Source organism: Sus scrofa, chromosome 13 (genome assembly GCF_054392235.1).
Source record: "Sus scrofa isolate SSC_HxYL_T2T_F1_AM1 chromosome 13, Sscrofa_HxYL_maternal_Yorkshire_Landrace_v2.0, whole genome shotgun sequence".
Taxonomy (NCBI): domain Eukaryota; kingdom Metazoa; phylum Chordata; class Mammalia; order Artiodactyla; family Suidae; genus Sus; species Sus scrofa.
Genome location: NC_139395.1, coordinates 42,698,401 through 42,721,968, shown reverse-complemented (window position 1 = coordinate 42,721,968; position 23,568 = coordinate 42,698,401). Strand labels below are relative to the sequence as shown.

Below are 23,568 nucleotides of genomic sequence, written 5' to 3'. Positions count from 1 at the left end.
CAGGGACTAGATTTACTCTTCTCAATAACTACGAAACTGGGCAAAATACATGCCACAACTGTTCAGACACTGGGCAAAAGACAGCACAATAAAGTGATCCTGAGAGACGGGAAACAACAGAGGGTGAGGCCTTCCATGGCCCCAGCTTCATGGCTTGGAGTCTCAAGTGCTCTGCCACACACACAAAAAAAACTGACAAGAAATGAAGGGAGAAAAAGACAATTCAACAGTAACAGTTGGGGACTTCAATATACCAGGGGAGTCCAGATAGAGCTTGGTGGTCTCACTGGGTTGAGGATAGTCTGGGGAAGGCAAGGCAAATTGAATTTGCAGGGTAAAAAAATCAGAGATTCACAAAGCTAGTGACTGAATGACTACTGATCTGTACATGTGTATAACTTTTCTATAAATCTAAAATTATTCCAAAATTTAATGTTCACACACATAAAAAGCAGCAGCAGCAAAGCTAATAAGCCAATAATGAAATAAAGTAAAATAAAAAATTGAACAATACTGTAAATCAACTATACTTCAATTATATATAATATATAAATTGAAATATATACATGTATATAAATAAAATTGCACTGAGGCAAATATTCTGGCAGTATTCTGAATTGAGACCTGAAGAAATGTTCTCTCTGATTAGTGCTAGGGTTTTTGGTTTTTTTTTTTTTCATTGCTAAGATTTGAATGCATTCTGGGTCTATAGCTCAGTCTCTTAACCACTTAATTACGCTATGTCTTCTTCTTCTTTTTTTTTTTTTTTTTAATTTTATGGCCACACCCCGGGCATGTGGAAGTTCCTGTGCCAGGGATCGAATCTGAGCTGCAGCTGCAATAAGGCCAGATCCTTTAACCCACTGCACCTGGCTGGGGATAGAACTTGAGCCTCCTCAGTGATCCTAGCTGCTGTAGTCAGATTCTTTACCCACTGCACCAAAGCAGGAATTCCTACTTGGTCTTAAAGGTTAAAGGGAGTATAATTTATCATGTGGCTGCCATAAAATGTTGACATTATAAGAGGTCCTTTGCAGGCATTCACTGTAAAAGTCTTTCAACTCTGAGGTCCTCAATAGAATGAACAAAATACGTATACTGACATAATGGAACCCTAAATAGCAATGAAAACCGCCACTATATACAACAAACAATGCTCACAGACATAATGTTCAGTAAAAGAAGCTAGAACAAAAATACTGTACCATTTACATGAAATTCAAGAATAGGCAGAGTTCCCCTTGTGGCTCAGTGGTTAACGAACCCAACTAGTGCCATGAGGACTTGGGTTCGATCCCTGGCCTTGCTCAGTGGGTTAAGGATCTGGGGTTGCCGTGAGCTGTGGTGTAGGTTGTAGATGTGGCTTGGATCCCATGTTGCTGTGGCTGTGGCCTAGGCTGGTTGCTTCAGCTCCAACTAGACCCCTAGTCTGGGAACCTCCATATGCCGAGGGTGCAGCCCTAAAAAGACAAAAAAAAAAAAAAAAAAAAAAAAAAAAAAAAAAAAAAAGGCAAAACTGGAGCTCCCACTGTGGCTCAACTGGATAGGTGGCATCTTGGGAGTGCTGGGATGGGGATCTGATAGTGGGTAAAGGATCTGGTGTTGCCACTGCTGAAGCTTAGGTCACGACTGCGGCTTGGATGATTCCCATCCTGGCAACTCCATATGCCTTGGGGCAACCAAAAATGAAAAGAAAAAAAATAAAAAGAAAAGGCAAAACTACACTACCCAAAGCAATCTACAGATTTAATGTGATCCTTATCAAATTACTCATGGAGTCCCCTCTGGGGCACAGCAGAAACAAATCAGACTAGGAACTGTGAGGTTGCCGGTTCAATTGCTGGCCTCGCTCAGTGGGTCACTCAGTGGGTTAAGGATCTGGCACTGCCGTGAGCTGTAGTGTAAGTCACAGACGCAGCTCGGATCCAGTGTTGCTACAGCAGCTGTAGCTCTGATTTGACCCCTAGCCTGGGAATCTCCATATGCCTCAGGTGCGACCCTAAAAAGCAAAAATAAACAAATAAATAAATAAATAAAATTCTCATGACATTTTTCACAGAAATAGAATAATCCTAAAATTTATATAGAACCATTTAAGACCCAGAATTTCCAAAGCAATTCTGGGGGGGAAAAAAAAAGCAGGAGGCATAACCCTCCCAGACTTCAGACAGTAAGTACTACAAAGCTATAGTCATCAAACAGCATATGGTATTGGCACAAAAACAGACATATGGATCAGTGGAATAGAAGAAAAAGCCAGAAATAAACCCAGACACCTATGGTCAATTAATCTTTGACAAAGGAGGCAAGGAAGACAATCTCTTCAGCAAGTGGAACTGGCATATTTGGGCAGTCCCATGAAAATCAAAGTTAGAACACACCCTTACACCATACACAAAAATAAACTCAAAATGGCTTAAAGACTTAAACATAAGACATGACAGCATAAAACTCCTAGAAGAGGAGTTCCCTGGTGGCACAGCAGGTTAAGGATCCAGCATTATCACTGCTGTGGCACAGGTTGGATCCCTGGCCCAGGAACTTCCACATGCCATAAGCACAACCAAAAAAATAAAAAATCATATGACACAAATGAACCTATGGAACAGAAACAGATTCAGGGACATAGAGAACAGACCTGTGGTTGCCAAGAGGGAGGGGGTTGGGAGAGGGATGGACTGGAAAGCTGGGGTTAGCAGATGTATTACATTTAGAATGGATGGACAAGGTTCTACTGTATAGCACAGGGAACTACATTCAATATCCTATGACAAATCATAATGGAAAAAGTATTTTAAAAAAAGAATGTATATATTCTATGTATAACTGAATCACTTTGCTGTAGAGCAAAAATTAACATATTGTAAATCAACTATACCTCCATTTAAAAATTATTGTTTTAAAAGAACAGCCAAAACTAATCAATTGTTCCCACAGCAGAACCCATAGGGAAATCATCAACCTCAACTTTGCTAGCAAATTTAAAGGAGTGGGAAAGTTTCCCATGGAAATCACCACCATCATAAAGAGGAGATGTGAATACCCTTGTTTCCATTCCTTCTAAAAAGCGATGTAGATAAACATGACAGAATCCTTTGATAGACAGTCTCATTCATATACATGTCACTTCCATTAAATAAACAGATGCTCTAATTATATCACAGGCATCAATTCTCCTGTTTGAATCCAGATTTACCCTGCAACGAGCAAGTACTGTAATTGCGCCCAGAAAGCACGATGAACATTTTGGTCCAATAATATAACAGTGTGTGTGCTAATATTTTCAAAATTCAGAAAACAGTGGAGGGAGAGGAACATTTTATTTTATTTATTTATTTATTTATTTTGCTTTTTAGGGCCGCACCTGCAGCATGTGGAAGTCGGGAGACTAAGGGTCTAATCGGAGCTACAGCTGCCGGCCTACATCACAGCCACAACAATGCAGAATCCCAGCGGAGTCTGGGACCTACACCACAGCTTGGCAACGGCAGATAGAAAAGGAACATTTTACATGGAAAAAGAGAGCTGAGGTGCTCAGGTGATGGTGTGACTGACCCAAAAAGTTAGTGAGGCAACACATCAGAAAAGAATCACAGGAGTTCCCGTCCTGGCATGGCAGAAACGAGTCCGACTAGGAACCATGAGGTTGTCGGTTCCATCCCTGGCCTCCCTCAGTAGTTTGGGGATCTGGAGGTGGTGTGGATGGATGTACACCGCGGATTCAAGTCGAATCCTGAGTTGTTGGGGCTGTGGTGTAGTCCAGCGGCTACAGCTCCAATTGGACCCCCAGCCTGGGAACCTCCATGAGCCGCCGGGTGCGCCCCTAGACAGCAGAAAACAACAACAACAATAGACAGCTAGAGAGAGGCATTAATGTTACTGTAAGGCTCAAATACCACCAAAAGTTCACAATTTGTTCAATCTTCTAACATAGGCATCACCTCATTTCCATTCCACCATTCCCTGAGATTCATCAAATCAGTTCAAAACCAGCTTTAAAAAACAAAAGACTCCTGGAGTTCCCGTCATGGCACAGTGGTTAACGAATCCGAATAGGAACCATGAGGTTTCGGTTCGTATCCCTGACCTTGCTCAACGGGTTAAGGATCCCGTGTTGCCGTCAGCTGTGGTGTAGGTTGCAGATGGGGCTTGGATCCCAAGTTGCTGTGGCTCTGGCGTAGGCCGGCGGCTACAGCTCCGATTAGACCCCTAGCCTGGGAACCTCCATGTGCCGAAGGAAGCGCCCTAGAAAACGAAACAAAACAAACAAAAAACAAAAGACTCCTTAAAGGCTTAGGTCATGTAAGGGGTGGGGGCATTTACATACGAACAGCAAAGGACCAAAAATTAGTGAAAATTGAAGGGTTTTATAAAAAGCAAGTGACAGGCTCCCATCATGAGAAAAAGGAAGAAACTAAAAGGGTCCCCTTGAGAAGAAAAAAGGGATAGTGAGAACATAAGAAGATACTACTTAAGTCTGCTTTAAAAGTCCCTCATCTAAGGAGAGCCCACAGCGGACCCTCCTAAAAGTACATGCTTGGAACAAATATTAAGTTCACCCCTTCAGGAAAGTCAGTACTGTGGAAACACGCAGAAGGTGGTGAGAGCTTGGGCCCACCCTCAGGTGAGGATACCTGGAGAGGCAGCCTCTGCGACGAAAGGACAGGACGGAGTACGGAAAGGAAGGACTAGCAGTCGCTTAAAAGCCAACCGCCTGGATGAGGGCTCTCGGTTTAGGTTCTCACCTCAGCCCCACCGCCTAGAACTGCATCTGGGTCGTAGCGTGCGCCCAGGACATAGATGGAAGCGAAGAAAGCTGTTCCATCAGAACATTGTCTTGGAGAGACAGTTTCCAAACACCCCTTGGCACTCAGTCCGCTCCTGCCCTTCACGCCCAGCAGAAAACCTTGCATTTGGAGGCGGGGGGAGGGGATTAAGAGGTCGAGGCTCCTCACTTACTTTTGCAACCTGGCGCCATGGTACTCTCACCCCTCGATGCCGAGACGGTGGAAGCAAGCGCCCTCAACTCTAGCAGCGCAGCCCGATGGGATTCCGCCCACTCAAGATGGCCGCGAATTTGAATTTGGCGCTCAGGTCGGACGTTGACGCCAATACGAAGGCCGCCATGTTGCCCGGCCTACGGCCCGGGGGGCGGGGCCGATGTGATGTCATGAGTAGGCGCCGTCACCTCGCTACAGTTTCAAGGGGCCGGGAGAGTCTGTTTTTCTTCAGAGCAGCCATGAGCAAGCGGAACCAGGTGTCCTACGTGCGGCCAGCCGAACCGGCTTTCCTGGCCCGCTTCAAGGAACGAGTCGGCTACAGGGAAGGGCCCACCATAGAGACGAAGGTGAGCCCGGGCCAGTCGCGTTACCTTAGAAACGCGGCCCGCCCCGCCACTTCCGTTTTCTACCTCAACTAGGCCAGATACTCCCACTGGTGTCTGGCCCCCGATACCAGTGTGCTCGGACCCCAGTCTAGTCTTCTTGAAACAACTACAGCCTCGTGCGCCCAAGAAGGTGTTTGTCGTTTACACAGTGCTTCTGTGTTCTTGAAAATGACTCGACGCAGATAAACCGCCTCGTCCTTGGTAGATAGAAAAGAAAGATCATTTTACTGCCTCTTCATTTTCTCTTGCTTATTCCAAAACCTGTAGTTAGCAGAGTGGCTGGTAGCGTCGTCTCATTTTCCAGATAAAGAAACAGGCCACTGGTTCAAATGATCCTATATTCTACGTCTTAAGTCTGGAACATCTTTGGAGGAATGCCCTAGATCTATTCCTAGGCTTTGTTGTTACCAACAAAAAAGTAAGCAAAGCCTTGAATAACCTGAATCTGAGTAGAAGAGGAGTTCAAGGAGCCACACTTGAATAATTTAGGAATGGGGATCCGTGGGAGTCAGCTTCTGCCAGAACGAATTCACATCAAAACCACCTGTCTTATATTTTTTACTGTTTTTTTTTTTTTTTTTTTTTTTTTGGTCTTTTTTGCTATTTCTTGGGCCGCTCCGGCGGCATATGGAGGTTCCCAGGCTAGGGGTCAAATCGGAGCTGTAGCCACCGGCCTACGCCAGAGCCACAACAACGCGGGGATCCGAGCCGCGTCTGCAACCTACACCACGGCTCACAGCAACGCCGGATCGTTAACCCACTGAGCTGGGGCAGGGACCGAACCCGCAACCTCATGGTTCCTATTCGGATTCGTTAACCACTGCGCCACGACGGGAACTCCCCTGTCCTATCTTTTTAAATAGAGACTATTATGCTAAGGGCATGTGTAGAGAAATAAAGAATTTACTTAATATTTTGTCTAACAGTTGCACTACGATCCAAATTATTTAGACACCAGTCATTTAGTATAAGGACACAACATTGACTAAAGGAGTTCTCTTGTGGCTCAGGAGGTTAAGGATCCGACGTTGTCACTGTAGTTGCTGATTGTCACTGCAGCCTCTCAGATCCAACTCCTGGCCCTGGAACTTAGGCATGTGGGTGTGACCCCCCAAAAAATTATTGACTTAAGTGCAGTTAATCCAATAAGTATGTGCTAAACCCAGGCACTGTATCAGGCTCTGACAAAGATGGATCTCTCCAAAATGCCATGTTCTTTAATACCTGCCTGCCAGCCTTACCTCTGCCTTCACAGGTCACCTCCATGAAGTTCTTTAAACCTCCCCCAGTTAGTCCTTCTCTGTTCTTCTCTTCACTCTATCTGTATCTTATCTGCAGTACTCATCATTTCACCTTGCAACTACTTGCTCTCCTGTGTATCTCAACCCCTAAATTGAACACTCTATGTTAGTATTTTAATTGCTTTCTTTTTCTGGTTCAATGCCTGGCACCAAGCAGTGGATGAAAAGTTAAATTAGTTAGATGACTGTGTTTTTCATCAGGTGAGGCATCATTGAGGAGGGGATATTTAAATTGAATCTTGCGTATGAGTAGGTCAGTAAGTAGAGATGGAAGGAACAACATGGGTAAAGGTGTAGATATGATGGGTCATAGAATGTGTAGAAGTGATTGAGGGACTGATGGAGCTAAAGCTATATGGACTATTTAGTCGGCAACAAGGAACCATGTTTGGTTAGAGATAACATAACGGGGAGTGACTGGTCCCTAGAACCAAAAACAGTGAGGATGACAAAGAGGATATGTTTTGAGAAGAGGGACATGGATTCAGCAATGAGAATATGAGACATAAGCTTATAGCTTGCTTCTGGTCCTAGTGATGATCAGGTGAGTGCAGTGAACACCTTGAAGGTTATAGCTTGGCATGCTAACTTAGGAGGCCTGTGGCAGGAAACTGTTCCAATTAATATCAGTGATTTTGGCCTACACATTTAATCAAGAGACCTTTCTGTAGAGAGCTAATCTCTGTTCCTGTGTTTGTGGAACCACCTTTTTTGGGAGTGGGGGTGGGGCACAGCATGCAGCAGGTTGATGTGGGATCTTGGTTCCCAGACCAGAGATCAAACCCAGGCTACAGTGGTGCAAGCTACAAATCCTAACCACTAGACCAATAGGGAACTCCCCAATACCTCCATATTTTTATTTTCCAGACAAGCTGCTGGAAAGGAAGAGAGATGAACAGAAGTAAGAGGACCTTTTACTTGCTGCTTTTCTTTGCTTTGGTTGTGTTTATTTCCTGTCACACTTTGAGAAGAGATGGAAGGGTTGATGAAGAGTTTTAGTTTGCAGTTACTGTGAAGTTTTGATATGAGTCTATATATATACGAGATTGTTTTAAGTTGTTGGTCTCTTAATTGCAAGTGCAACTCCAGTGTCCCACATTTGTACCCTCCTCTTCTATTTCTGATTTTGGTGGTATAATTGTGGATGATTTCCTATCTTTGATATATATACCTTTCCTGGTGAGCCTTGTCATTTGTGGTATTTTTGTTTCTGGGTGTGGCCTTTTCTTTTCTGCCTAGAGAAGTTCCTTTAGTATTTGCTGTAAAGCTGGATTAGTGTTGCTGAATTCTCTTAGCTTTTGCTTATCTGTGAAGCTTTTGATTTCTCCTTCAAATCTGAATGAGAGCCTTACTGAGTAAAGTAATCTTGGTTGTAGGTTTTTCCCTTTCATCATGTTAAGTATATCATGCCACTTCCTTCTGGCCTGCAGTTTCTGCTGAAAAATCTGCCGATAACCTTATCGGGGTGCCCTTGTATGTTATTTCTTTCCCCTAGCTGCTTTCAATAGTTTCTGTCTTTAATTTTGGTCAGTTTGATTAATATGTGTCTCAGGGTGTTCCTCCTTTGGTTTAATTTATATGGTACTCGTTGTGCTTCCTGGATTTGAGTGAGTGGTTCCTTTCCCATGTGAGGGAAGTTTTTGGCTATTATTTCTTGAAATATTTTTTCTGTCCCCTTCTCTCTCTCTTCTCCTTCTGGCACCCCTATAATACGGATGTTGGTGCGTTTAATGTTGTCCCAGAGTTCTCTGAGACTCTTCATTTGTTTTCAATCTTTTTTCTCTTTGATGTTCCACATCCATAATTTCCACTAATCTGTCCTCCACTTACTCGTTCTTCTGCCTCCTGTATTCTGCTATTGGCTGCTTCTAATGAATTTTTTATTTCAGTTATTGTATTTTGCATCTCTTCTTGTCTAAGTTTTATATCTTGTATCTCTTTGCTCAGTGTTTCCTGTAAATTATCCATCTTTGCCTCCAGTGTATTTCTGATGTCTTATATCATCTTCAGCATCAACAGTCTAAAGTCTTTTTCCTGGAGGCTGAGAATCTCCTGATCACTTAGCTGTTTTCTGGGTTTTTTTTCCTCCCTCATCTGAGTTATAGTTCTGTCTTTTCATTTTAGGTTTTTGGTGTGGTGACCAGATAATAGAGTTGTAGGGCTTACTTCTGGTGCCTGCCTCCCTTGTGGCTGAAGTTGGGGGGGTGGTGTGCTTGCTGTAGGCTTCCTGATGGGAGGGACTGGTGCCTGCCCACTGGTAGGTGGAGCTGATTCCTATCCCTCTGGTGGGTGGGGCTTTGTCTCTGGATGAGATTAGAGGTGGTTGTGTGCCTGGGGGGGTCTTTACGCAGCCTGATTACTGATGGGCAGGGCTGTGATCCCTCCTGGATTGTTGTTTGGCCTGGGGCTTCTCAGTGCTGATGGGTGATGCCAGATCTTCCCAAAATGGCCACCTCCAGAGAAAGGCATGCTGCTGAATATTCCCAAGAGCATTGCTTTCAATGTCCTTCCCCCACAACAAGCCACATTCACCCCTGTTTTCCCAGGAGGTCCTCCAAGAACTGCAGTCAGGTTTGACCCAGATTCCTATGAAGACTTTGCTTTGCCCTGGGACCCAGTGCACATGAAAGTCTGTGTGTGCCTTTTAAGAATGGGGTCTCGTTTCCCCCAGTCCTGTGGAGCTCCTGTGCACAAGCCCCACTGGCCTTCAATGCCAGATGCTTTGGGGGCTCTTTCTCCCAGTGCCAGATCCCTACTCGTGGGAGTTTGATGTGGGGCTCAGAACTCTCACTCCTGTAGGTGAGTCTCTGTGAAACATTTACTTTCCAGTCTGTGGAGCTTCTCACCTGGGAGGTATGGAGTTGCTTATATCATGTAATCACCCCTCCTACCTCTTGATGTGGCCTCCTCTTTGTCTTATGGAGTAGGATATCTTTTTGAAAGTTTCCAGTCCATTTGGTTGAAAATTGCTTAGCATTTGGTTGTAAATTTTGTTGTTTTTAGGAGAGAAGGTGAGCTCCAGTCCTTTTATTTCGCCATCTTAATCCTATCTCGAAAGGGTTGATGAAGAAGAGAGGGAACTGATGTAGTCCAGTGCTGCCCTGAATAGGCTAAATGCTGACAGGCTATGAGCAGAGGGCCTCTGACACCAGGAACAGCAAGCTGGCATCCTGCTGTGATGAAAATCAGGCACCCCAGGGTCACTGACAGGTGGACCTCTTCCCTGCTCTGGCAAGGTTACACTCTTAAGATTTACTTGAAAATTCATGACCAAAGACATTCTCACTTTAGTAATTACAGTTTCTCACAGAGACAGTAGTTATATTTAGTTCAGAGTCAGCAACTTAACATGTTATGTGTTTTTCCTTAGAGAATCCAGCCTCAGCTCCCAGATGAAGATGCTGATCACAGTGACAAAGAAGATGAACAGCCCCAAGTGGTGGTTTTAAAAAAAGGAGACCTGTCAGCCGAAGAGGTCATGAAAATTAAAGCAGAAATAAAGGCTGCTAAAGCAGGTATGTCTGAAAGTGGCCTGGTTTTCCTAACAATTTAAGGAGCTAGGAATGAAATAATTTAATACAGTAGTTTGGTGTGTTTGAAGGATACAGTCCTAGGTTCACACTTATCAGATGTGTGACCTTGAATAAGTTATTTCACCTCTCAGCCTCAGTTACCTCATCAGTAAAATGGGGACAATTATTGTGCCCATCTTATTGGGTTATAAGAATTAAATGCAAAGTTAAGTTTACAAATTCCATTTAGGAGTTTCCCTTGTGGCTCAGTGGCTAACAAACCTGACTAGTATCCATTAGGACACGGATTTGATCCCTGACCTTGCTTAGTGGGTTAAGGATCTGGCGTTGCTGTGGCTGTGGCATAAGCCAGTGGCTTCAGCTCCGATTCGACCCCTAGCCTGGAAACCTCCATATGCCTCAGGTCCCACCCTAAAAAGACCGGAAAAAAAAAAAAAAAAAAAAAAAACCTGTTTGTGGAGTTCCCTTTGTGGCTCAGCAGGTTAAGAACCTGAGATAGTATCTGTTAGGGTGCAGTCTTGATCCCTAGTCTCGTTCAGTGGGTTAAGGATCCTATGTTGCTACAAGCCGCGGCACTGGTCACAGATGCAGATGGGATCTGGTGTTGTCATGGCTGTGGCACAGGCCTGCAGCTGCAGCTCTGACTCAACCCCTAGTCTGAGAACTTCCATATGCCACAGGTGCAGCTGTAAAAAGAAGAAAAAAAATCCTGTTTGTTTTTTTAAATAGTTGGTAAGGTTTACACACTAATCAGAATAATTAGTGCCTGAAATGTGCCATGCTGTGTAGTACTTTTTTGTTGTTCTTCAATATTTATTACATCGCTTTAGGAGGAAACGCTGGAGTGCCAAACAATCGCTTTTTTTTTTTGTCTTTTTGCCATTTCTTGGGCCGCTCCCGCGGCATATGGAGGTTCCCAGGCTAGGGGTCTAATCAGAGCTGTAGCCATCGGCCTATGCCAGAGCCACAGCAACGCGGGATCTGAGCCGCATCTGCAACCCACACCACAGCTCACGGCAACACCAGATCGTCAACCCACTGAGCAAGGCCAGGGATCAAACCTGCAACCTCATGGTTCTTAGTCAGATTCGTTAACCACTGTGCCACGACGGGAACTCCCAAACAATCACTTTTTAAAATACTTAAAAATATAGCCTGATTGTAATGAACTGGTGACTGTCAATATTACAGAATACTTCGACAAATGAGTTTTGACTAAGTGACTGCATGTCTTGTGCACATAGAGCTAGAAGCAAGGGAAAAGACCAGACTGAACTGACTCAAGGACATCCTTAAATACAGTAGGAGATTTTCTTGTCATTTGACTCTCTGATAAAATAATGAGAAGCAAAAGAAAGTTTTGTTACTTTGTTTTTGCTGCAGATGAAGAACCAGCTTCAGCTGATGGAAGAATCATGTATCGAAAACCAGTCAAGCGTTCCTCGGATGAAAAGTATTCAGGTTTAACAGCAAGCTCAAAAAAGAAGAAGACAAATGAAGAAGATGAAATAAATAAGCAGGACTCGGTTAAAAAGAACTCACAAAAACAAATCAGAAACAGTAGCCTCCTTTCTTTTGACAATGAAGATGAAAATGATTAAGTGTAAATATTTTGGACTTAGTCTTCTCAGAATTTTTGGGATTTTTTTTAAATAATATTTTTTCCCTATTATAAAGATAATACAAGTTTATTGGAGAAAATTTAGACAGTACAGAAAACACTCAGTAAGATAAAAACCATGTCTATCAGTCAACACTCTTGACCTAACTGCTAACTCTTTAGGCTAAACCACCACTAACATTTTGGTTACTTCTCATGTGTGGGATGTGTGTATATATAAAATTTATTTTTGTAAAGAAAATTATGCTTGTATTCTGTGTTCTCTATCCTGCTTCTTATTTGACATTATATCATGAGCATTTTTACAGGTCAGTAAAATTCAAAAACCTGACAGTAGCTACAGAGAATTTTGTAATTAAATAGATCCTGTGTTTTATCTTCCTCCTTAGCATAACCTCACTTTGGATGAGAAGCAATCATGGGCCTAGTTACTTCCCAAGCTCCTGCTAAGGGAGGCCATGTGACAGCTCTGGCAAATTAGATACAAATGGATCTTGAACAAGTAAGGACCTAATACAAGGGGTCATGATACAAGTGAGGATCTAATGAATCACATGGTGACTACAGTTGATAACACACACAAAAAGATACAAGTGGAAGTCTGCTCAATAAAGCTACTAGGTTTTTTGATACAAAAGGACAGATTTGGAAAGCACGAACCTTTGTCTATACTCCATCCTGCCCCGAGCACAGAATGAAACCAAGGAGTACCAGAGCCATTTGGGGGCATGAAGACTATAGCCACTTCTTCTGACAGGTACAGTGGAGATTCAAGGAATTTGCATTGTGATGTCATGCCTGGAGGAGCTACTGCCCCTGGACTTCTTGATACATGAAGAAACACACCCTGGTGGTTTAGCCTCTCCCTGGTTTCTGTTACATGCAGCCTAAGTGAGTCACTAGTGGAACTGGTGTGCACAGAAACCTCTAAGTATATTTCTGATGATTTCCTTAGAATGAATTGCTGGAAGCTGAATTACTAGATTAAAGCATTTAAATATTTCTAAAAGATTTTTTTTTTTTTTTTTTTTTTTTGTCTTTTTAGGACCGTACCCGCAGCATACAGAGGTTCCCAGGCTAGGGGTCTAATCAGAGCTACAGCTACCGGCCTACACCACAGCCACAGCAATGCCATATCTGAGCCACATCTTCGACCTACACCACAGCTCATGGCAACGCCAGATCCTCAACCCACTGAGCGAGGCCAGAGATTGAATCCAAAACGTCATGGTTCCTGGTCGGATTTGCTTCCACTGTGTCACAACAGGAACTCCTAAAGCTTTTTTATCATTGAAATAGCGTTGGTTTAAATTGTTAGTTTCAGGTGTATATGAATATAGACATGAATGAGAATACACATAAGAATATTTCTAAAATTTCTGATGCTTTCTTTCAAATTGCTTTTTAGAGGTTAACTTGAAAATATTATTTTTTTATTACTCAACGAATACATTTATAGTTGTACAATGACCATCACAATCCAATTTTATAGGATTTCCATCCCGCACCCCCAGCACATCCCCCCACCCCCAAAGAGATTTTTACAATTTTATGCATACTACACCATTTCACCTCATTCATAATGACAGTGCCCCAGCGTTGAGCTGGCACCAGCCTTTCCTTTTTTGTATATCTGACATGCTGAAAACAGTGTTTAATAAATTTAACTGGCATTTTCTTTGATTTACAAGGAAGTTAAACTTTTTTACGTGTTACCTGAGTTTTCTTTATAACTGACAACCCAAACTGAAGACTTGTCAAGATCCCATTCTTGAGGAGGTCCTTTCATGGCTCAACAGAAACAAATCTGACTAGTAACCACAAGGATGCCTGGTCTCGCTCTGCATTAAGGATCCAGCGTTGCCACGAGCTGTGGTGTAGGTCACAGACCACGGCTCGGATTTGGCGTTGCTGTGGCTACAGCTCTGATTTGAGCTGTGGTTACGCCTAGCCTGGGAACCTCCATATGCCGCGGGTACAGCCCTAAAAAGACAAAAGATCCCATTCTTCACCAGTCACATCAGTTAGAAATTATAAATTTGGTGTCACATCTATCTTTCCTCCATTTTAAGACAATGCAGAGAATCTTCAGAAGTGATTCATTTGAGTGGGCTAGCAAGTCCTGAAATAGGCTCTCTGAATTACACAAACTAGTCCTGAAGCCATTCCACACTACTGTCTTTAATGTATACTCACTTGTTATAAAAGCCAGGGTTTTTTCTCATCTGTGTCACTGCTATATCTGTTCTTTTATCACTTTCATCACTATAAATTTTAATATATCTTAGTATCTGCAGGTAGGAGTCTTGACAGCAAAGACTCTTAGTACAGAGACTGTCCTCGGTACCAGGAGTAGTACCTAACATATTAAAAGCAAAATAAATGTAGTTAGAATGAGCGTTTCTCTAAATTAAAAGACAAAAACAAACAAAAAAAACAGGTAGCAGTGGCATGAGTTCAATCCCTGGTGAGCATAGTAAGTTAAAAATCGTGCACTTTCGCAGCTGTGGTGTTAGGTCACAACTGCAGCTTAGATTCGATCCCTGCCCCAGGAAATTCTATATGCTGTGGGCACAACCAAATAAAAATAAAAATACACCAGTGGTTCTCAAAGTGTGGATCCTGAACAAGCAGCATCAGCACCCCTGGGAACCTGAAGATACAAATTTGCAGGCCTTGCCAGAGAATTGGAAATTTTGTGGGTAGGGCCCAGCATTCTCTGTCACTCAAATTTGAGAAATACTGATAAAACCTATTAGAGAGAAAATGAAAAATTTAAACATGTGAAAAACTGTTTAAAAGATCTTAAATTTTGCAATTTATCTTTTTTTTTTTTTTTTTTTTAGCTGCACTGGCAGCATTGCCAAGTTCCCAAGCCAGGGATCAAACCCATGCCACAGCAGTGACCCAAGCCATTACAGGGACAACACTGGGTCCTTAACCAGTTAGACACCACAAAGAACTCCTGTCTTCGGAGTTTTCAAACCCCCTGGCCCTTTCTCCAGTCCTGGGTCCTCTCCAGAGGTTCTTGCTTTCTGAGCCTCATGCTGCTACGGAAGCAGTTTTTTGACTGACATCTACTCTCACCATCCTATTTCTTCTCCTGATTGAGTCATGCATGAAGTCTTTCAGATAGGAGAAAGGCTAGAGAGAAGGAATCTGTCCAGGCCTGAGTTTAGGAATCTATTTCCCCACATTCTAGGCTAACAGTAGCCCCAGGTTTAACATGATTTAGGCATAAATGGTCTCAGAAGCTCAGGTAAGAAAGGACCACTTATTTACTGTCATTGATTTAAATGCTTCCTCAAAGACTAGCAACAGCTAACACAATCCTGGTCCCAGAGCTAGCCAAGTTTTTCAGCTGAAGGACAGAAACCTGAACTTTTTATTTTTATAGCTATTTCCCCAAATTCTCCCAAGTCTAGCAATAACTTCTCTTACTACTAATCCCAGCATAGCCTCCATTCTCTCCAGAGCCTGAATCCTTCAAAACCCTCAGTGTACCATCCTAGAATACAAACTGCTGTCCTGCTCTCTTGACACCCTGTCCTTCCCAGCCTTCTCCCTACACCAATCCAGCTGTCTACCAGTACACTTTCCCCCTCCTTCCCTATCCCCCTGAGGAGATTATGGCACATAGTCAGTTTTCCCTTTGCACTTGCTTCTCCCTGAGTCACCAAGTCAAGCTGTGTATCTGGTGCAACTGCAGCAGTATTGTTTACCTCCCAGAGAAGGTCCTCTGTAAACTGTGGGCAACAGAGGCTGGACACCCAGTGAAAAATGGGGAAACATCCTAAACATATAATGCTTCCTCAAAGACTAGCAAAGAAAATATACATGTGGCTAATATGCATAGAAGAGATGCTCTACCTCATGTGCCATCAGGGAAACACAAAACAATAAACTACCATTTCATACCTATCAGAATGGCTAAAATCCAGAATACTGACAACACCAAGCTAAGAAGAATGTGGAGCAACAGGAACTCCCACTGCTGGTGGGAATGCAAAAATAATCAGATACTTTGGAAGACAGTTTGGTGCTTTCTTACAAAACTAAGCATACTTTTACCATATGACCCAACAACTGCACCCCTAAGTATGTACCCAAAGAACTTGAAAACTTATGTCCACACAAAAACCTGAACACAGATGTTTATGGCAACTATATCCATAATTACCAAAGTTTGGAAACAACCAAGATATCCTTCAGGAGACAGATAAATAAACTGTTACATCCAGACAATGGAATGTTTATTGCACACCTAAAAGAAATGAGCTATTAAGCCATGAAAAGTTAGGGAGAAACTTAAAATCTGTATTACTAAGTGAAAGAAATCAAATCAAAAAGTACTATACAATTCCAATGACAGAATGTTCTAGACAGGCAAAAGTATGGAGACTGCTGTGGCTCAATTTGCTGCTGTGGCACAGGTTTGATCCCTGGCTCCAGAACTTCTGCCTGCTGCAGGGATGGCCAAAAAAAAAAAAAAAAAAAAAATTGTACATAAAGCTCTTCAGAGTAACCAAAATGTCCACCCGAATCCCAATTTATTTTTTCTCTGATTAAATCTGAATTTTAGGAGTTCCCATCATGCCTCAGTGGTTAACGAATCCGACTAGAAACCATGAGGTTGCAGGTTCCATCCCTGGCCTTGCTCAGTGGGTTAAGGATCTGGGGTTGCCGTGAGCTGTGCTGTAGGTTGCAGACGCGGCTCAGATCCCACGTTGCTGTGGCTGTGGCATAGGCCAGCAACTACAGCTCTAATTAGACCCCTAGCCTGGCAAACTCCATATGCCGAGGGAGCTGCCCTAGAAAAGGCAAAAAGACAAAAGACAAAAAAAAATCTGAATTTTATTAAGGATAAATGAGTCTTAAATATTTTCTTCTATTTAAATGTTTATGTTATCATTTAAATAGTGTTCTATAGATTAAGCATGAAATTATAGCCCAATTACAGAGAAAAACAACAAAAAACACCCTAATCAAATTTTGTTTACAATAAGCAGATTTATAAACTTTTGGAACATCTGTCACTCAAAACTAATTAATGGCAGTTAGTTATTATATTCAATTCATTTTATACTCAAGACAAACCTAGTAAGAATCCTAATTATTCTTCGGGGGAGATGGGAAAAACTGAGGCTCAGAGAGGTAAGGTCATCCACCCATCACATGGCAGAGAAGGCATCAAACTCAAGACTATCTAGTTCTAAGTCTATTTTCTTAAATTTTAGGAGTTCTTCTTGCTCAATAAACAAAACAGCCATCTCGGCTGAAGACTAAGTCCTTGGCTCCTAAGAATTTAGAAAAAAAAAAAAAAAATGTGTTTTCACACGTCTTTTTACCATGGTTATATCCAAGTTTTATTCTCCAGCATGAAGCCTCTGATGTCGAGCAAGCGCTGAGCTGTGCCTGAAGGCTTTCCCACAGACAGCACATTCATAGGGTTTCTCTCCAGTGTGAATCCTATAATGTTCACTAAGGTGTGCTTGCTTGCGGAAGGTTTTTTCACACTCACTACACTTATAAAGTTTCTCTCCAGTATGAGTTCTGTCATGTTCAACAAGGGAAGAGTTCTGAGTGAAGGCTTTACCACATTTGGTACATGTATAAGGCTTCTCTCCTGAGTGGATTCTCTGATGCTGCATGAGGCATGCACTCTGATTAAAGGCTTTCCCACAATCATTGCACTTATAAGGTCTAGCTCCAGAATGACTTCTCTGATGACGAGTAAGGCATATGCTCTGACTGAAGGCTTTGCCACATTCACTGCATTTATAGGGTTTCTCTCCAGTATGAATTCGCAGGTGTTTAATAAGAGATGGACTTTGACAAAAGGCTTTGCCACATTCATTGCATTTATAGGGTTTCTCTCCAGTGTGAATTCTCAGATGCTGGACCAAGACTGCTTTTGTTTGAAAGGCTTTCTCACATTCATTACATTTGTAAGGTTTCTCTCCCGTATGAATCCTCAGATGTTGAGTAAGATTTGATTGTTTACGGAAACAAGTTCCACATTTGGTACATATATATGGCTTCTCTCCCGTGTGAATCCTTTCATGCTGGGTAAGAGATGATCTCTGAGTAAAGAATTTTCCACATTCACTGCACTTCAACGGTTTTTTATGCCTGTTAAGTCTCTGATGTTTCAGTTGCAATAAAATCTGACTGGAACTCATGGTGCTTGTAACACAATGAAGGGGTAGCTCTCCAGTAGGTTCCAATATAGAGGAAACTTTCTCTCAAAATCACAGTACTCACAAGGTACTTTCTGAAAGATTATTATCCTTAGGGTAACACTGTTCTCCTGAGAAAGGTCTGTGTGCACCTGGTATCCTCCCAGTCATTCCTGCAGGATTTCCCATCCTAGTCCTTGTTCAGCATGCATCTTGAACTTCTCCTAATGGGAACCCCTGATGGCCAGGCTCTCTGACCCTTCACATCTTCTTCAAGTCATATAACACTGTGCCATCAGGCTTGGTCTTCTTGCCTGAAAAAAAAAATCTTTTCATGAAAATGTCCTCCATGCAAAACAGGGGACCTGCATAGTGGAATCCTGATTTTTATTCTTTTCTCAATAATAGAGAAAGGATATCATAATGACCTGGGGGAAAGAAAAAAAAAGATTAGAACTGATGATAAGGATAAAGAGATTAAGTAGTGACAGGTCTTCAGAAATCTATAAAATTCCCTATTGTGATTGCTTCTAAAACACTCAAATTCTAAAAGGTGATCCAGGTAATTTAGGATCATTTAGAGTGACAAACAGTAGGAGAATGTGAAAGGGTAAGTATAATAATGTTGAGCAAATTAAGTGTTGGGGACAAATACTACATACCTATAGTCTCTACTCCTCAAAAAATAGGTGAAAATCTATTTCCTTTGGCTACCTATAAGCAGTATCTTGGCAGGCTAGTGATAACTGAAGAGTTTCTCTTTCAAGATCTCAAAGGTGATCCAGGATGTAACTTTTGCTAGGTCCATCTCACCAATCCTTCCTTATTCCATCACCCTGATAGGTGTCTCTTTGGACCTCTCTTTCTCTCCAAAACATTCAGCATCTATTGCTCTCCCTCTAGGTACAACCTGGAAATCTCTCAGTTTGAAAACTAGAGTTCTGCTTAATGAAAGAAAATAAAATACCACTGTCTTGTTTTTACATAAAAATAAGACAAGGAGTTCCTGTCATAGCTTAGTGGTTAACGAATCCGACTAGGAACCATGAGGTTGCAGGTTCAATCCCTGGCCTTGCTCAGTGGGTTGAGGATCTGGCGTTGCCGTGAGCTGTGCTGTAGGTCACAGACATGGCTCAGATCCTGCGTTGCTGTGGCTCTGGTGTAGGCTGGCGGCTACAGTCCAATTAGATCCCTAGCCTGGGAACCTCCATATGCCGCAGGAGCGGCCCTAGAAAAAGACAAAATAAATAAATAAATAAATAAAATAAGACAGAGGTGGTCTTTGGGAAGAAGCCCCCATTGGACAGTGACTTCACTACAGCATCATGGTCCAGGATCTGGCCCTCACCTGCGAAGCCAAAAAAAATCCTTCGGGACCTGATATGTATCAATCAAATTCACAAGGAGAATGATGTAGAAAACACAAAGTTAGAAAGTTGTTTTACCAATTTACAATGAAAAAAAAAATCCTTTTAATGGCTGCACCATGGCATATGGAAGTTCCTAGCCCAAGGATTGAATCCAAGTTGAAGCTGCAGCAAAGCCAGATCCTTTAACCCATTACACCAGGCCATGGATCAAACCCATGCCTCTGCAGCATGCCTCTGCAATTGGATTCTTAACCCACTGTGCCATAGTGGGAACTCCAAAAAATTTTTATGCTTAATGTTCAGTTGGTTAAGACATTCTCTCCAGTAGAGAAAAACTGTGTAGAAACCAAATCACTGTCATCAGGAAACTTCTTAGAAAGCAAAGAAATGCAGAAAGAGTAGACTACTTAGATGATCTTAATAGCATTAAACGTTGAACGCGATGCCCTCAATAAAGGTGGACAATCGAAAAATGGATATTCAGGCACCACATAACCAAATGACTGTTTTAAGTCTGTATGAAAGAATGTCACTGTTTTCCTAGGAGAGTATTACCAATGACAAAAAAAAGTGCAATATGATAATGCACAAAGAAGAGGGTAGGTGCTCTTAAGGACCAAGCACCCTGACATAAAAATTCCTCCACAGAAGAATGGAGCCCAAAGCACCCCACCCCAACCTCTACACCTAAGGGAGAAGCCACTGACATCAAAAATCAAAGACTACATTAGAAGGCAGTGAGACAAGCACTGGACTGAATCAAGAGGTCTGGATTCTAGTTTTCGCTCTGCCACTAACTGTTCAATGACCTGAAGCAAATCACTCAATTTCAACTGTCATTTTTTTTAAATCTGTGAAGCAAAAAACTAGATGATATCTAAAAATTCCTCTAGTTCTCATTGTGGTGCAGCAGAAACAAATCCAACTAGTAACCATGAGGTTGTGGGTTGGATCCCTGACCTCAGTCAGTGGGTTAAAAATCTGGCATTGCCGTGAGCTGTGGGTGTAGGTCACAGACGCAGATCGGATCCTGCATTGCTGTGGCTGTGGTGTAGGCCAGCGGCTACAGCTCCAATTCTACTCCTAGCCTGGGAACCTCCATATGCTGTGGGAGTGCAACCCTACAAAGCAACAACAGTAATAATAATAAATGTTTTAATTAAATAAAAGATTTCTCTAGTACCAACATTTTGTGATTCTTTGACTCTAAAAACATACAGGAAAAGAGCACAAACCTGAAATCAAGCCTTCTAGTCCCTTTTTGACTGAAGCTGGTTCTTCAGTTTTTTAATTAATTTATGCTGGCTACACCTGGCAGCATGTGGACGTTCCCAAGCCAGGGACTGAACCCATACCACAGCAGAGACCAGAGTCACTGCAGTGAAAACACTGGACCCTTAACTGGCTGTGCAACAATGGATTCAATTCATTTATATGAAAAGTACTAACTGAGCAGCTACTAGTATCAAGCGGTGAGATGACCTCTTGCTAAAAATAGGCTGAGTGAACAACAGGGCAACACCCCAGCAGTTAGTCTCCACTATAAGAGGTAGATGAATTTCAGGAAAATAAGACTGCCTCTGCGTAAAGCAGACTCTCCAACAAAAAGCAGGTGGAAGATGTTAAGAATCCCTCCAAAGATGAAAGGTTTTAACAATCCCTCTGAATAGATAGCAAAGAACACTGCATCAAAATGTAGGGACTCAGTTTGCAGTCTAATCCATCCAAACCCACTAGCACCTCTTACTTGACACTAAACAATCTTCAAACTTCTAGTAAGACTAAGTCACACTACTAACCAATTTTAAAATTCAGGTCAAGTAGGAACCACCACACCTCTTCCTTGTGGAAAAGTTTTCTTCACGTTTCCAAGGCACTTCTTCAACGTTCTGAAAGAATTTCACACGTCTCTACTGTAGCACTTTCTACTGTGTTTAATACTCTGATTATATCCAGTCTTCCTCAACTAAACTTGAAGAGTGATCTAGCATCGGCTCGGAGCCAGCAATCTCTGGGTTTGAATCCCTGTCCCACCAATTATTGAGTCAATTTACTTCTCTGCGCTCCATTTTTTTTTCAAATGTTAAATGACGCCGATAATAACTACTTAACAGAGTTGTGATGATGCATAAATGAGTTAACACATGAAACGCATTTAGAAGAATACTGACTGCTAAGCATTCAGTAAATAGTACCTGCTGTTAAACTATTACTGAACCTGCATGTCTTTATATATCACCTGTTCTGCTGCTGGAGAGGAAGAAAAACTTGAGATAACTTGCGCGTTTACTCATTCAGCCTGCAAGCCTTCGTCAAGCAGCAAAGCGGAGAATAGTATTCGCTTCTGGAACTCAGAAAACCCAAGGAACTCAGGAGTTTGCTTTCTCACCCAAGTGCACAAAAATGGAACCCGGGCCTCCCCACTCCCAGACCAGAGCTCTCGAACAGCCTCCTCTCCTCTCTCTCCAGGGCGAGCCGACCCGGGCCCCGAGCCTCGGGCTCCCTAATCCAGCTCCAAAGGACCCTGCTCGCCCGGAAGGAAAAAGTGCTGCAAGCGGCTGCGCTCCTTCTTCGACCAGCTGCAGCCAGGATCGGTTGACTCCGCTCACCAGGCGTTCTCCACGCGGCGGCCGGCAACAGTCTCCACCTTCCCGCGTCTGCGCACTCCCTGGGGGAGTGACGTCACCTGTCCGCGCCACGCCGTGCCTCGCCAGCAACCGCAGCCGGCTCCTCCCTAGGAAGAAGGAGGGGCTTCCGCTGCCACTTCCAGCAACCAGAAACCGTTGCAAACCTGTGTCACTATACCGGTTCCTGGAATAAGGAGGCTGAACAGCAAGCGAGGGGATAGAAGCCGCCACAAGGAGCTCTCACTACCCATGAATTCACCCGGCAGCCGGATCAAATTTATCTTCCTAAAAACTCTTCCATGGCACGGTCTGTTGGAGGTCTTCTAAAGGTTTTCCTGTAAGCTGGCTTCGACCTTACTTAAACACATTCTCATCTGCCAAATACTTGGCCTCACAGGAACCCCGCTTACCCTACTGCTTCTGGATCTTGTTCAACAATCAGGCAAAAGACAAAAGCTCTGCTTTTAGTCCCAGATTCTCAGTGTAAGAACTTGGGCACGTTAAGTTCTCTCTGTATGCCTGTTCCTTCACTTGTAAAACAAAGATGTTAATGATACTAGATTTTAAATGGTTTTTGTGAGGATTAAATGAGGATAGTTCATGTAAATTACCAAGAATTTTCTGGTACAGGAGTTCCCATCATGGCTCTGTGTAAACAAATCCAACTAGTATCCATAAGGACAGATTCCATCCCTGGCCTCACTCAGTGGGTTAAGGAACCAGTGCCATGAGCTGTAGTGTAGGTCGCAGAGGCAGCTGGGATCTGGCATTGCTGTGGCTGTGGCGTAGGCTAGCAGCTGTAGCTCTGATTAGACCTCTAGCCTGGGAACCTCCATATGCTGTGGGTTTGGCCCTAAAAAGACAAAAAAAATTTTTTGGTACTTAAAAATAATGATGGAGTTCCTGCTGCAGCTCAGTGGGTTAAGAACCTGACCAATATCTATGAGGATGCAGGTTTAATCCCTGGCCTCACTCAGTTGGTTAAGGATCTTGCGTTGCCACAAGCTGCAGTGTAGGTTGCCAATATGGCTTGGATCTGGTGTTGCCATGATTGTGGCATAGGTTGGAAGCTGCAGCTCCAATTCAATCCCTAGCCTGGGAACTTCCATATGCTACAGATGTGGCCCTAAAAAGAAAAAAATTAATAGGAGTTCCCTTGTGTCACAGCAGGTTAAGGATCTGGCATTTTCAATGCAATGGCCCCGGAGTCCTTGCTGAGGTGCAGGTTCCATCCCTGGCCCAGGACCTTCCACATACCACAGGCACAACCAAAAAAAAAAAAACCACAAAAAAGCTTAGTAAATATTCTTCCTATCATATTTCCCAAGTCACAGCTCCAGCCCCCAATGACTGCATTGGCTTCCAGGACCTTTCCAGCCTTCAAAGTATCACCCCTGTGCCCTTTTGCAAAACTTTAGATCTTGCTGAACCTCCTTCAGGAAATATTTGTGCACAAAGGCTCACCCCAACAAATGTATTCCAGGGTTGAAGCCAAGAGCAGTGGGCAACTGACCCACTTCAAGGCATTCCTACTGATCTGCAAACTCAGGA

At 42.9% G+C, this 23,568-nt stretch overlaps 4 protein-coding genes across 15 annotated transcripts in view; 1 reads left to right on the top strand and 3 right to left on the bottom strand.

Moving 5' to 3' along the window:
- The window catches only part of KIF15 (kinesin family member 15), a 74,833-nt gene extending 69,771 nt beyond the window's left edge, over positions 1–5,062 (bottom strand). For 5 of the 9 annotated variants that reach the window (XM_084987927.1, XM_084987920.1, XM_021071746.2 and 2 more), the window contains exon 1: positions 4,960–5,062. Coding sequence is in view for 4 of the 9 variants with exons in the window: in XM_084987920.1 (XP_084844046.1) it covers positions 4,960–4,978 (19 nt within the window). In the remaining 5 variants the exon portion in view is untranslated. Of the gene's footprint in view, positions 1–4,745 lie in introns of all 9 variants that reach the window. The other 4 variants (XM_021071747.2, XM_084987923.1, XM_084987925.1 and 1 more) reach the window with 1 other exon arrangement.
- Positions 5,063–5,188: 126 nt separating this feature from the next.
- KIAA1143 lies at positions 5,189–12,082 on the top strand. Its single transcript, NM_001244174.1, is given in 3 exon segments — positions 5,189–5,347; positions 10,058–10,202; positions 11,604–12,082. Coding segments are annotated over 3 exon segments (471 nt in total). The 5' UTR covers positions 5,189–5,239; the 3' UTR covers positions 11,822–12,082.
- ZNF502 (zinc finger protein 502) overlaps positions 11,579–23,568 on the bottom strand; it is a 29,204-nt gene continuing 17,214 nt past the window's right edge. For 2 of the 4 annotated variants that reach the window (XM_084987984.1, XM_084987985.1), the window contains exon 4: positions 16,679–18,334. In XM_084987984.1, the coding sequence (XP_084844110.1) occupies positions 18,282–18,334 (53 nt within the window). In that variant the 3' untranslated portion in view covers positions 16,679–18,281. Of the gene's footprint in view, positions 11,695–14,037; positions 14,201–16,077; positions 18,335–23,568 lie in introns of those variants that run through there. The other 2 variants (XR_014822872.1, XM_084987983.1) reach the window with 2 other exon arrangements.
- ZNF501 (zinc finger protein 501) lies at positions 16,679–18,023 on the bottom strand. Its single transcript, XM_084988022.1, has one exon. The coding sequence runs from the start codon at positions 18,021–18,023 to the stop codon at positions 17,208–17,210; it is 816 nt and encodes a 271-aa protein (XP_084844148.1). The 3' UTR covers positions 16,679–17,207.

Excerpts from the sequence above, each read along its gene's own strand:
- ZNF501 (XM_084988022.1), bottom strand. The coding sequence starts at position 18,023 with ATGAGTTCCAGTCAGATTTTATTGCAACTGAAACATCAGAGACTTAAC.